The sequence below is a fragment of the Drosophila yakuba genome, chromosome 2L, assembly GCF_016746365.2.
Source record: "Drosophila yakuba strain Tai18E2 chromosome 2L, Prin_Dyak_Tai18E2_2.1, whole genome shotgun sequence".
In the NCBI taxonomy this organism is placed as follows: Eukaryota; Metazoa; Arthropoda; class Insecta; order Diptera; family Drosophilidae; genus Drosophila; species Drosophila yakuba.
The window spans coordinates 29,305,373-29,320,706 of NC_052527.2; the positions used below are offsets into that span (position 1 = coordinate 29,305,373).

The 15,334-nt window shown below is 37.1% G+C and overlaps 1 protein-coding gene across 1 annotated transcript in view; it reads left to right on the forward strand.

Annotated features, from left to right (window-relative positions):
• The window catches only part of LOC120320517 (prolyl endopeptidase FAP-like), a 39,303-nt gene extending 24,261 nt beyond the window's left edge, over window positions 1-15,042 (forward strand). Inside the window, exons 2-5 of the mRNA XM_043206816.1 lie at window positions 12,031-12,216; window positions 12,273-12,430; window positions 12,517-12,722; window positions 14,821-15,042. Of these exons, the coding sequence (XP_043062751.1) occupies window positions 12,031-12,216; window positions 12,273-12,430; window positions 12,517-12,722; window positions 14,821-14,964 (694 nt within the window). The 3' untranslated portion in view covers window positions 14,965-15,042. The remainder of the gene's footprint in view (window positions 1-12,030; window positions 12,217-12,272; window positions 12,431-12,516; window positions 12,723-14,820) is intronic.
• The last annotated feature ends 292 nt before the right edge of the window (window positions 15,043-15,334 follow it).

Genomic DNA, 15,334 nt, shown 5'->3' on the forward strand with positions numbered 1-15,334 from the left:
GAACTTATTAAACAAACTCAACCTTTTAATAACTTACCACAAATTCAGTATCTAGTAGAAAAACTAAACAGAGAAATGAACGGTATAAGAATTGTAAAACGCAGTAACGCGGTCTTGTTAACTTCATAGAAACAATTTACAAATACTTATTCGGTACTTTAGATCAAGAAGATAAAGAAGAATTACAACAACAAATAGCCGACATCTCTATAAATAATGTACAAATAAGCGAACTCAACCACGTAATAGAAGTCATTAATCAAGGAATCGAACTGACTAATCATTTACACCATAATTTTGAAGGAGAACAAATGATAGCTTTAATAATTTTCAACTTACAACAATTCACTGAATATATTGAAGACATAGAGCTTGGTTTGCAATTGACACGCTTAGGTATCTTTAACCCAAAACTTTTAAAACACGATTCGTTAATCCACGTCAATTCTGAAAAACTTCTTAATATCAAAACTTCAACCTGGCTTAAATCTGATACTAACGAAATTCTGATAATATCCCATATTCCAAGAGACATAATCAAAACACCAGTTTTTGAAATAATTCCATACCCAGATAAAAAAGTAACATACTAACCGAACCAATACATGACAAATATTTTTCACACAATAATCAAACTTACACAGCAAGTTCTCAAAGCTTAGTTATAAATAAATGTAAAACTGGTATACTAAACCAGGTTCCAACACAATGTAGATACAGTAAAACACATTCTGATTTCGAAATAAAATATGTAGAGCCTAATATAATTACAACTTGGAACCTTCCCAAGACTATCCTAAGCCAAAATTGTATCAATAGAGAACTATAATAGAAGGCAATTACATGATAAAAACATTTAATTGTTCTGTTCAACTAGAAGAAATATTAATTACCAAACCAATGTTAGACCTATACTCAAACTATCTATGTAAATAATAATGTAACAAAACTCGAACCACTCGAATACATTCAAACAAAGAAATAATCGAACAACACAATCAGACGAATAATTTATTTCAAGTAATAACACTTACAACATTAATCATAATTGTTATAATTGCATTATTGTACACTATCTATAAATTGAGGACTATACCCCAAAAATTAATTGTAAAATTCAAAAATCAAACTCTAAAAAACGAAAATGTTATAAGTTCTGAATCAAACAATATTGTACCCCCCAATACCCCCGTATTGTGCCCTAATCTTAACGCCTGAGGACAGGCTTTTTTCTTAAGGATGGGGAAGTAACATATCCATTCTACACCCACAACTCCCCAACTCACACACTCACATTAATATCTAAGTACAAAACCACACACCCTTCGATTAAGCTTAGCTGTCATTTACGTTGGCGAGCCAACGTCGTCCCCTAAACATTCGATCACTTGATGAAGCCAACTGAAATAACAAATCGTAAACATTTGACCACTTGGCGAGGCCAACTGAAATAACAAAAACTTCAGCCCACGCAATGGTCTCAGGATTCTCCAATTACTCCTATTTTTCGGGAACTTCTCTCTCATATTTTTCGAGAGCTTCTCTCTTAATAAACAATTATAACTTAATTCTCTTAAACTTCACTCTTAAGCTATCCCAATCTGCCTATATAAACGCAAACATGTCCCCATAAGGCAGTTCAGTTCTGAGTACGCTATCAATTGCGATAGCTTAGCTAAAGCCCATTTCAACTTCGAAATCCATTGTCCAACTAAGTGATAATCCAAAGGCTCTAGTTCTTCCTCTATTAGGATAAATAAAACGTTGTATAAATACGAGGGTCGTTTGATAAGTCCGTGACTTTTTGTATTTGCCGCGCACCTGCTCTAAATACAACACTGCTCCTGTCAGCAGTTATCGATTAACAGCTGACTGTAAAATTTTGAGAAAGCTGCGTTTTTTGGTTTGCGTTTTATAGGCATTGAAAAAGCTTTCCGCGCGATGGGTGCCGCGATTGCTCACACACGACCATAAGCGCAACCGTGTGACCATTTCAAAGGAGTGTTTGGCGATGTTCAACCGCAATCCAAACGAATTTTTGCGCCGTTTCGTTACCGTAGACGAAACATGGATCCACCACACCACACCAGAGACCAAAGAACAATCAAGACAGTGGGTTTCTCCGGGTGAACGTGCACCAAAGAAGGCCAAGGTGGGTCTGTCGGCCAACAAGGTCATGGCCACAGTTTTTTGGGATGCACAAGGTATCATTCACATCGATTACCTTGAAAAGGGTAAAACGATCACCGGCGAATATTATTCAGAGCTTTTGGACAGATTCGATATTGATTTGAAGCAGAAACGACCGCATTTGGCGAAAAAAAAAGTGCTGTTCCATCAGGACAATGCACGGGTGCACACGTGTGTAGTCAGCATGGCAAAATTTCATAAATTGGGCTACGAACTGCTACCCCATCCAGCATATTCTCCAGATTTAGCCCCCTGTGACTATTTTTTGTTTCCAAACATGAAGAAATGGCTCGGCGGTAAGAGATTCGGGTCAAATGAAGAGGTCATCACAGAAACAAACGACTATTTTGAGGGCCTTGAGAAAACCTATTATTTGGAAGGAATAAAAAAATTGGAAAAACGCTGGACTAAATGTATAGAGCTAAAAGGAGATTATGTTGAGAAATAAAACGCTTCTTTGACGAAAAAAATATATTTTATTCAAAAAGTCACGGACTTATCAAACGACCCTCGTATATAGCACAAACCAAACGTGGTATTTTTTTTATTAAACTCTCGGACTGAATTCGTAAATATATATATGTAACCATGTATAATGTATGATCATATGAACATATGTGGATATGTATGATGTATAAACATATGACCAAATGTATGTTACATACATACATATATGACCGTTTGCTCGTTGATGTACGGAAAAAGAATGGAAAAAAGCGAAGACGGATTGAAAAGAAAAATGTCGATCGATGAGGAAAACTAAGTTTCTCACCTGCCGTTGTGTCGGAAAATTCACGGATGTGGAATTGACACGGAAAAAAGTCTTACAGCAGTGCGACCGAAATTGAATGTTCGGCGCTCTGCTGAAGACCGGCAGTGAGAAAATTTAAGAAGGCTCGTACTTGTCTTTTCGGAACAAATAGCCGGGAACGGCTGTCAGAAGAATATCCGGCTCGAAGGACCAATGTTTGTAGGGGTGCGTCATCCTCCAAAGATACGTTGAGCTTGCTTGTCGAAGTTGGGAAAAATTCCCACAGCGTAAAACGAAAAGTCGAAAAGGAACCACCGAAGAAGAAGCACAAGAAGCGAGGCGTCGTGGGCATAAGTGTGATTTTTTCGGGTGCATACATGAGACTGGTTGTAGCTTAAAACAAGAGAGAACGCTATAGTCGAGTTACCCGACTATCTGATATCAGTTACTGAGCTAGTGCACTGCGAAGGACTTCAACACTGACAGTTTTTGGTGGTTTGCGGGCGTTAGAGGGGACGTGGCAAAAAGTTGTTTGGCAAATCGATAGAAATTTACAAGAATAATATAATAATAAAAAAATATCAAAACATTTTTCAAAACGCAAGGTACTAGAAAATTCATTGTAACTGAGTCACCAAAAGAAATAAGGATATCAAGATTATTTGGACGCGGTCGAAAGATGTAAGTGACCAAAAAGAATTTTATTATTCATTTGGAGCCTGCGAATAGAATTTAAAAGAAAAGGGAATCTCAAACAAAATATTATAGTGGATCTTAAGGCGCACCCCATGTTGTGGAGTGGCCGCTGCCCCACCCTTCCATGATCGCCAGGAGCAAAACCATATTTATTGGCGATCTTGTTGGTCCATTAAGAATTCATGTCACTGCATCATATCCGCTGTTCATAATCCCAGATCAATATTCGTACTTCACTATAAATTGATTCATTAAATCTAATTAAACAACAACCGTTGTTGTTCCTACTTAACTCAATTTTTAAACTAGATCCTAATTAGATGACATGTAAAATAGGAAAATATTATTTAAAAAAAAACAAAAAAATTAAACTCCAAGAAATTATTTGTACCTCCTAATCTTATTTTGTTCTTTTAAATATTATAATTGCGATTATAATATTATCATTATTATATATATATATTTTTATAATATCTTATTTATTAATGCACAAGAAATTATTCCAAAGTTATTTATTCATTGTAATAGTCGTTATATATAAATATGAGTGAAAATACAGTGGCTGAAAATAAAATATGTTCAACAACAACCTATACAATTCGGATAGGTATTAATATAGTATGAATGTAATATAGTTCAATAATAAAACAAGAGAGAACGTTATAGTCGAGTTCCCCGACTATCTGATACCCGTTACTCAGCTAGTGGAAGTGCGAAGGGGAGTCTGCAACACTGACGGTTTTTGGCGCTTTGTGGGCGTTAGAGTGGGCGTGACAAAAAGTTTTTTGGCAAATCGATAGAATTTTACAAGACTAATACAAAAAAGAAAAAATATCAAAACATTTTTCAAAAGTGTGGGCGTGGCAGCTTTGGGCGGTTTGCGGGCATTAGAGTGGGCGTGGCAAAAAGTTTTTTGGCAAATCGATAGATATTTACAAGACCAATACAAAAATGAAAAAATATCAAAACATTTTTCAAAAGTGTGGGCGTGGCAGCTTTGGGCGGTTTGCGGGCATTAGAGTGGGCGTGGCAAAAAGTTTTTTGGCAAATCGATAGATATTTACAAGACCAATACAAAAATGAAAAAATATCAAAACATAGTTCAAAAGTGTGGGCGTGGCAGCTTTGGGCGGTTTGTGGGCGTTAGAGTGGGCGTGGCAGCATGATTCGACAAACTTGCGCTGCGTCTATGTCCCTGGAGTCTGTATGCTTAATCTCAACTTTGTAGCTTTTGTAGTTCCTGAGATCTCGACGTTCATACGGACAGACAGACGGACAGACGGACGGACAGACGGACATGGACAAATCGACTCGGCTATTGATCCTGATCATGAATATATATACTTTATATGGTCGGAAACGCTTCCTTCTGCCTGTTACATACTTTTCAACGAATCTAGTATACCCTTTTACTCTACGAGTAACGGGTATAAAAAATTAAATTATTTTCCAATTTACTACTGTAGCTATTATACAAATTATTTTCTATTAGTATTATTCATTAACTTTTAATTGTAAGTATGATTATATTCTGGGCCTTCACTGTACCATGGTGTTTTAAAGCAGGCACTATGATGCTACCCTCGACTGCAATTTCACACGAGAGAGGCTCGATGTAAACAATGTACACTGTACAATGTACAATGTACAATGTTGTTGTAGGTCAGGCCTTGGTTTTGTTTTCGCAACGAATTAGATGATCAAAATATAATAAATTCAATATAGATAACTGCATTATTAAAAGACTTGGAGAGCCAACAACCAAAAAAAAACAAATGCAATGCCTTGTTTTCATATTATATCTCTGCAAACAAGAGAGACCAATTTTAAGATATCACATACATGTTGTTTTCTCCCACGGCGAAAGTACTTTCTCCGGCGAAATTCTTATTCTTTCATGTTTAGGATTTGATAAATGTTTGTGCAAAATTGTTTATATATATATTATTGAGGTATTGCATTGGATGAGTGGCTTGAGTATTATTGTCTTTTTAATTACCCAATATGGTTATAATTTTGATTACTCGTAGAGTAAAAGGGTATACTAGATTCATTGAAAAGTATGTAACAGGCAGAAGGAAGCGTTTCCGACCATATAAAGTATATATATTCTTGATCAGGATCAATAGCCGAGTCGATTTGGCCATGTCCGTCTGTCCGTCCGTCTGTCCGTCCGTCTGTCTGTCCGTATGAACGTCGAGATCTCAGGAACTACAAAAGCTACAAAGTTGAGATTAAGCATACAGACTCCAGGGACATAGACGCAGCGCAAGTTTGTCGATTCATGTTGCCAAGCCCACTCTAACGGCCACAAACCGCCCAAAACTGCCACGCCCACTCTTTTGAAAAATGTTTTGATATTTTTTCATTATACCCGTTACTCGTAGAGTAAAAGGGTATACTAGATTCATTGAAAAGTATGTAACAGGCAGAAGGAAGCGTTTCCGACCAAATAAAGTATATATATTCTTGATCAGGATCAATAGCCGAGTCGATTTGGCCATGTCCGTCTGTCCGTCCGTCTGTCTGTCCGTATGAACGTCGAGATCTCAGGAACTACAAAAGCTACAAAGTTGAGATTAAGCATACAGACTCCAGGGACATAGACGCAGCGCAAGTTTGTCGAATCATGTTGCCACGACCACTCTAACGCCCACAAACCGCCCAAAGCTGCCACGCCCACACTTTTGAAAAATGTTTTGATATTTTTTCATTTTTGTATTGGCCTTGTAAATTTCTATCGATTTGCCAAACTTTTTGCCACGCCCACTCTAACGCCTACAAACCGCCAAAAAACGTCAGGGTTGAAGACCTCTTTCGCACTTTCACTAGCTGAGTAACGGGTATCAGATAGTCGGGGAACTCGACTATAGCGTTCTCTCTTGTTTCTTTTTTATTTCATTTGAAATACGGTGAAAAATGCATATACGGAGTAAAGTTAAGAGCCAGTAGTCTGCGTCACTACAAAACGCGGAACACATTTTGATTTTGCGTTGCTCTTAGCAATTCCGTTTTCAAGATTATATATTTAACAATATAGTTTAGTGACTAAATACAGATTTACCATTGCTCTGATTAAAATGATATATTATAGTTATATACATATGTAGATATTAATATTGGGTTTGAACAACTACAACTGCGACAACTACGACGATCGACTCGCCTGATAAATGCGCTAAAATGCGGGCAAAAAGGTGGCGAGTTTTATCAAAGACGCGGGAAATTCAAAGGACACAGGAGACGAAAGCAGGCGCCAAGATTTCAGCATCTTGCGCTTTGCGGGAGTAACTACTTAGACCTTTAATATATACTCTCTCAAATGCCTGTGACGCGTCTTAGATTACAGGATAGAAGAAATTGATTTAGACAGAATTTGAACAGGCGAGTGGAAAGAAATTTTCGTGGTTTTTTAACCGTGAAGTTTACTCAATAATATTAGTTATAGTTTGTCTACATGGGCAATCATAAAGTATAGCATTTGTTGGGTCTCGCCACCGCCAGCGGATCTTAAATTTGTTTATTTTAAGCATGACAACTGTGAGATTACAATTACGTAAATATGCAGATATGCTGCGGGAATATCTAAGCTAGCCGCTCTATCTCCCTGTCCTGTACTCAAGCGATTTCACTTTTGACTTAGCGTTCAGCTTTTCGCATGTGCGCATCGATGCCAATTATCGCACTAACAATATAAAATAAAATATATTCATTCGAAAAGCGCTACAACATTAATTGTTATCTTAAAAATAGCAAATAAAAATGCTTATTGTGCATATTTTATTATTTATACATAGTGCAAGTTAATTATTAAAACACTGTTGCTGCGGAGTGTGTTGGCTGAGCAACAAACATTAGTCCTAGTCTTAGAAAAGGATAAGTACAGTAAATATTAAACGTAAGCGCGTACATAGCCAAGTAACAAATAGTTGTCTGAATTCTGAATTTCATGACGCTGTTTTCCCAGTTTGTTGTTGTTTTTGATGCCATGACTGCTAAAAGTACTTTAAATGTTACCGCAAACAAGATTTTTAAATCGCAAAGCAACTGCAATTTGTTATAGAGTAAACCGTTAAGGGGGTCCTAAGTGGAAAAAAAATTATTGGTTTTAATTTTTCAGAGATCGAGCTGACATCGTACACTATTTAAGTCTGAGAGGGCTTTTTATCTTCGATGAACTAAAGTGTTTTCCAAAATTTGAAAATTAACATTGTTAACATTAACAGAGGCTCCAAATAAATAAATGGATTTTTAAAAGAAAATCCACAAGTACAGTAAGTACTGAAAATCGAAATATATTATGCCTAAAATCTGTAGATTTATGCATTCTTTTTACAGAAATTTAAAAAATGCGAAATAGACATTTCTTTTTTATATCTTATATTATTTGCTTTGTTACAATTTTTAATATTTAATTCCCATATTTAACTTTGTATGTATAATTTTTCTTTTTAAAATGAAAAAAAAAACAATAGAAATAGAATAGAAATAAGTTTGTTTTCTGTTAAGACACTAGATACATCAAAACGCAAAATATATATAATATATTATTAAATAATACATAAGTTTGTTTTCTGTTAAGACATTAGATACATCAAAAAGCAAAAACATGTGCGCGACCTTTTTCTTGGGTGTTTTCATTCACCCTAAATTTTTTGGACCGTGTCTCGCTTCCACCCATACAATTTTTATGCATACAGAAAAGTACCTGCGGCCGATCCTTGCTTGCGCGTCACCCACCCTAAACTTCTTTGCACAGCAGACACCCGGTTGTTTTTGTGCAAGTAAAAAAAAACTCCCTGGTGGCACACACCCGGTTGTTTGTCATTGCTAAAAATAGGGTGTCTCCAAACACCCGGGTGCGGAGACTCCCGGTGTTTAGCGGGTACACTTAGGGTGCCGGTGGCTTGCTGCAGTTCTCTGACTCCCACAGTCCTCGCCGTCAGCTGAGCGTCGTCGCGCCTTCGTTCGTCCTTCCTCCATTGTCTCGCTTCGTCCTTGAGAGCGTACCCGCGCCGGCTTAAATGGGGCTTAGGATGCTAAGTTAACGCTCTTCCACAAACCACCTTTGCCGACCACTGATTCCAATGTCCCTTCTGACTATGTCTGGCACTTGTCGTCTCTGCCAACGGACCACCTGACGGCTCGAATGGGGCTTAGGATGTTATGGGAGCAGGATGTATCCTCCGTGAGGTCAAGTTAATGCTCTTCCCTTCTTCACTTGCAGGGATCCTCCTTGGGTGTCAGCTTCAACACTCACTGGCTTCTTTCCTTCAGTGTGTTCTCGCGGAGTGTTCACTTATCGCCGCCCTTGACTCCTCTCGCATTTCAGCGGTCTTCGCTGTTGCTAGGCCGCTCTCCTGCACACGGATTTGTGAGGAGCTTAAAGACTACTCTCAATTTGTATATCGTAAACTTTAAGATTGAAAAAGTTTGAGCTCATCATGTTTATTGATGAGCCAGTGTCAACTATACATTGGTATCTGTGATTGTTGAACATGATCTTAGGCTGGAAAATTGCAAAGCATTGGAAAGTTTTTGGTTTGTTGAATTTGCTGATTTGCATTCTTCTTGTTTTGTGTATAATGTAATTTATCTTTATCCTTGTTATTAGCTTGGTCAGCTATTTAATTGTAATTTAACTTGTATTTATCATCCATCTGGATACGTGTTGGTCCGCTGCATCCTCTATAACGCATATTTGATACTCTTGATTGTTGAGGGGATTGATAATATATTCTAAACAAGGGAGAACGCTATAGTCGAACTCCCCGGAAGTGCGGGAAAGAGTTTTTAACACTGACAGTTTTTGGCGGTTTGTGGGCGTTAGAGTGGGCGTGGCAAAAAGTTTTTTTGCAAATCGATAGAAATTTACAAGACCAATACAAAAATGAAAAAATATTAAAACATTTTTCAAAAGTGTGGGCGTGACAGTTTTGGGCGTTTTGTGGGCGTTAGAGTGGGCGTGGCAAAAAGTTTTTTTGCAAATCGATAGAAATTTACAAGACCAATACAAAAATGAAAAAATATTAAAACATTTTTCAAAAGTGTGGGCGTGACAGTTTTGGTCGTTTTGTGGGCGTTAGAGTGGGCGTGGCAACATGAAACGACAAACTTGCGCTGCTTTTATGTCTTGGGAGTTTGTATGCTTAATTTCAGCTTTCTAGCTTTCTTTCCTAGATCTCAGCGTTACATACTTCCTTTTAACGAATCTAGTATACCCTTTTACTCTACGAGTATCGGGTTAAATTAAGTTCTATATGTTCTGAATTTTTTATACACAATTGATCTGTTCTGATCAATTTGTTGTTGTCTAGAAGGAAAAGCTGGGTCGCTGAAAGCAGCCTACATAGATAATGGCCTAGAATCAGAAAACGCGCAATCCGCAATGATAAAGCATTTTGAACATAATAAGATATAAATAATCGTAGAAGCCGGAAATTTTAATACGATGAAGAAAAATATATTCACTGCTCTAGGGAAATAACCGGCCACTCTATTCTATACCAATAGAGGACACTATAAAGATAATTATAACCGAAAAAATTACCAAAGCAGAGGTGAGAACCGAAGTTACTATAATAATTACAGAGCCGAGGTGGTTATCGCGGAAGAAACAGAGGATGAGGCAGTAACCAAAATAATTTCCAAAGTCAAGGTTAAGGTAGCCACAGCAATAACCAGAATGAAAATCCTACCAATAATGTCAGGGTAACCCAGAATACTTCCGTAAACTTAAATACAAAACAGAAAAAAACAAGAGAGAACGCTAAAGTCGAGTTCCCCGACTATCTGATACTTACTCAGCTATTGGAAGTGCGAAGGAGGGTCTTCAACACTGACATTTTTTGTTCTAAATTCATTATACAAATTTGATCTGTTCTGATCGAATCGACAGAAAAGCTTTTTTATGAAGGGTCTGATTGTTTACATATGCTTTTTGAAACTGCGTGGGACTTATAAATGGATTAAAGGGGACACCAAATTATTGATTGGGGTGAGAGATTTTATTTTTATTTTATATTGGTATTGGTATTAGTGTTTGAGTGATTAGTGATTTAATTTGGGTTTTCAAAAGACCTTCCCGTTGGGCAATTTGTCGTAATATTTGAACAGTTGAATTACATGCCTTGCTAGGGTCATGAAAATTTTATCACAGACTAAGCTTTAATTAGTGTTTTTATTGTGTTTCCATTGTTTGTGAATAAACTAATAAATTATTTTGGTTAAAGCTAACCACTCGTTGTGAAAACCTATTTGGCAGACCCTTTCCGCATCCTCGATGACTTGTAGTTCAATGGCTCTAAAAATTACGGTCTTCTGTCAAACACCGTTTGTTCGGTATGAGTTGATCAGGTATTCAATTCATCTGATGAACGAACTGGGAAACTGCGGTAGTTGGAATATTTATTCATGTCATGTAAATTTCTATCGATTTGCCAAAAAACTTTTGGCCACTCCCACTCCAGCTGCCCAAAACTGATACACCCACACTTTTGGAAAATTTTTTGATATATTTTCAGTTTTGTATTTGTCTTGCAAATTTCTATCGACATGACAAAAAGTTGTTTGCTTCGTCTACTCTAACGCCCACAAACCGGCCAAAGCCCACAGTTTTGAAAAATGTGTTTCACTTTTTTCATTTTATTATTAGCCCTGTACATTTGCCGAAAAACGCCCACCCATTTGAAACATTTTTCTAATTTTTTTTTCAATTAATTCTTGTTTTCCCTATTTCTATCAATATCAAAAGAAAAATGTGAGAATTACAGATAGTCGGGGAACTCTTACATAGCATTCTCCCTTGTTTTACCCGTTACTCGTAGAGTAAAAAGGTATACTAGATTCGTTGAAAAATATGTAACAGGCAGAAGAAAGCGTTTCCGACCATATAAAGTATATATATTTTTGATCAGGATCCATAGCCGAGTCGATCTGGCCATGTCCGTCTGTCCGTCCGTCTGTCTGTCCGTCCGTATGAACGCTGAGATCTCAGGAACTACAAAAGCTACAAAGTTGAGATTAAGCATACAGACTCCAGTGACATAGACGGTGCGCAAGTTTGTCGATTCATGTTGCCACGCCCACTCTAACGAACACAAACCGCCTAAAACTGCCACGCCCACACTTTTGAAAAAAGTTTTGATATTTTTTCATTTTTGTATTAGTCTTGTAAATTTCTATCGATTCGCCAAAAAACGTTTTGCCACGCCCACTCTAACGGCCGTAAGATTTACGGCGGCGCCCCTTGGTTTGTTGGGTAGGAGGTGTGGATATGAGTCTTGCGCTCAAAAAAAAAAACATATTAACCAGTATTCGAATGAAATTATTTGTTTATAAAATTTTAATTATTACTAATTAAGAATGCTTAAAATATATGGATTCTCTTTCAGCAATGGACGTCCCGGCTCAGAATCCGTTTCTGAGAAGTTTAAGATCGACTGGGGTACATACATGTCATCAAGAAATGATGTTGTCTATATCCGCCTAGATGTACGAGGGTCCAAGGGTCAAAGTAAAAAAACACTATATCGTCATTTAGGAGGAGTAGAAGTATTAGATCAAATTTCTGTTCTTGGGTGAGTACTTTTATTTTATTATATTTACAATTTATGTAAAAGGTTTACTTTTTTAGATACTTGCTGGACACTATAGGTTTTTTAGATGAAACAAGAGTAGGTATGTGGGGGTGGGGCTATGGAGGTTATGTAACCTCAATGGCTCTCGGTACTCAACAGGACGTATTTAAATGTGGAATCGCAGTTTCTCCTACTGCAGATTGGCTATATTCAAGTAAGTACTAACATTAATAATTTAAAAAGCTACATCTTTAAATTTACAAAAACCTTATTTAATTATTAATAACTATCTCCCAATAGATTCAGCGTTTACTGAGCGTATATTAGGCCTGCCTGCTGAAAATTTTAAAGGCTATGTTGAAGCAGATGCAACTCAAAGGGCACGTCTAATTAAATCCAATTCATATTTTTTGATTCACGGTCTAGCAGATACTACAGCTCCTTTTGTCCATGGAGTGCAATTAGCAAAATCATTAACAAGCGCCAATATTCTCTTTCGATACCAGGTAAAAACAAGAGAAAACGCTATAGTCGAGTTCCCCGACTATTTGATACCCGTTACTAAGCTAGTGGAAGTGCGAAGGAGAGTCTTCAACACTGACAGTTTTTGACGGTTTGTGGGAGTTAGAGTTTTTTGGCAAATCGATAGAAATTTACAAGACCAATACAAAAATGAAAAAATATCAAAACATTTTTCAAAATTGTAGGCGTGGCACTTTGGGTGGTTTGTGGCCGTTAGAGTGGGCGTGGCAAAACGTTTTTTGGCGAATCGATAGAAATTTACAAGACTAATACAAAAATGAAAAAATATCAAAACTTTTTTCAAAAGTGTGGGCGTGGCAGTTTTAGGCGGTTTGTGTTCGTTAAAGTGGGCGTGGCAACATGAATCGACAAACTTGCGCACCGTCTATGTCACTGGAGTCTGTATGCTTAATCTCAACTTTGTAGCTTTTGTAGTTCCTGAGATCTCAGCGTTCATACGGACGGACAGACAGACGGACGGACAGACGGACATGGCCAGATCGACTCGGCTATGGATCCTGATCAAAAATATATATACTTTATATGGTCGGAAACGCTTTCTTCTGCCTGTTACATATTTTTCAACGAATCTAGTATACCTTTTTACTCTACGAGTAACGGGTAAAACAAGGGAGAATGCTATGTAAGAGTTCCCCGACTATCTGTAATTCTCACATTTTTCTTTTGATATTGATAGAAATAGGGAAAACAAGAATTAATTGAAAAAAAAATTAGAAAAATGTTTCAAATGGGTGGGCGTTTTTCGGCAAATGTACAGGGCTAATAATAAAATGAAAAAAGTGAAACACATTTTTCAAAACTGTGGGCTTTGGCCGGCTTGTGGGCGTTAGAGTAGACGAAGCAAACAACTTTTTGTCATATCGATAGAAATTTGCAAGACAAACACAAAACTGAAAATATATCAAAAAATTTTTCAAAAGTGTGGGTGTATCAGTTTTGGGCAGCTGGAGTGGGAGTGGCAAAAGATTTTTGGCAAATCGATAGAAATTTACATGACTCGTAGATCCATGTTGCCATGCCTACTCGAAGACCGACAAACCGCTTTCTCTCGCGCTTCTACGTTCTGTAATTATGTATACGGATTTACTTTCGCAGCCCATGCATGCGCGCATCAATGCCAAATTTCGCTCCAAAAACCAAAATGGGAGTTCAAGTTTTTTGGCAAATCGATAGAAATTTACAAGACTAATAAAAATCAAAAAAAAATTTAAAAGTGTGGGCGGTTTGTGGGCGTTAGAGTGGGCGTGGCAAAAAGGTTTTTGGCAAATCGATAGAAATTTACAAGACCAATACAAAAATGAAAAAATATTAAAACATTTTTCAAAATTGTAGGCGTGGCACTTTGGGTGGTTTGTGGCCGTTAGAGTGGGGGTGGCAAAACGTTTTTTGGCGAATCGATAGAAATTTACAAGACTAATAATAAAATGAAAAAATATCAAAACTTTTTAGGCGGTTTGTGTTTGTGAAAGTAGTGATTTTTGTAGTTCCTGAGATCTCAGCGTTCATGCGGACGGACAGACAGACGGACGGACAGACAGACATGGCCAGATCGACTCGGCTATTGATCCTGATCAAAAATATATATACTTTATATGGTCGGAAACGCTTCCTTCTGCCTGTTACATACTTTTCAACGAATCTAGTATACCCTTTTACTCTACGAGTAACGGGTATAATGAAAAAATATCAAAACATTTTTCAAAAGTGTGGGCGTGGCAGTTTTGGGCGGTTTGTGGCCGTTAGAGTGGGCTTGGCAACATGAATCGACAAAATTGCGCTGCGTCTATGTCTCTGGAGTCTGTAGGCTTACTCTCAACTTTCTAGCTTTTGTAGTTCCTGAGATCTCGACGTTCATACGGACAGACAGACGAACAGACGGACATGGCCAGATCGACTCGGCTATTGATCCTGATCAATAATATATATTTATTACATGGTCGGAAACGCTTCCTAGTGCCTGTTACATACTTTTCAACGAATCTAGTATACCCTTTTACTCTACGATTAACGGGTATATAAAAAAAAATCATGTACAATATACTGACAATTTTTGTTTTTCAGACTTATGCAGATGAAGGCCACGACTTAAGCGGTGTACTCGAACATGTATATTCTTCTATGGAGCAATTTTTTGCAGAATGCCTAAGCTTGGATCCGGATGATACAAAACCAGAAGTGGATAAAAGCAGAGTCCCAGCTGAATAAAAAAAGCATATTTTGAAGAACATGTAAATAAATTCGCATCAGTTATTTTTGCTTTAAATAATCCTTTACAAAGATCAACTGTTGATGTTTATGAAATGACTAGGGGAATAAGATTTTGACATGTGTGTTATTTATTTAATATCCTTGAAAAGGATAGCGTCCTTTTGACGCTATACTGAAGTGGAATCACCAGCTTAGATGGATAAAAAGAATTAATTTTGCTATTGCTTAATCGTACGTAATGATGAACTTGAGAATTTAAGAAGAAATTTACTTCCAGTCATTTGAGATTTAAAAAATTTATTTATTATTTATTTATCGAACAGGTTTGTAAGTAATAGTAAATAAATTGCAAAGAATCAGATCAACA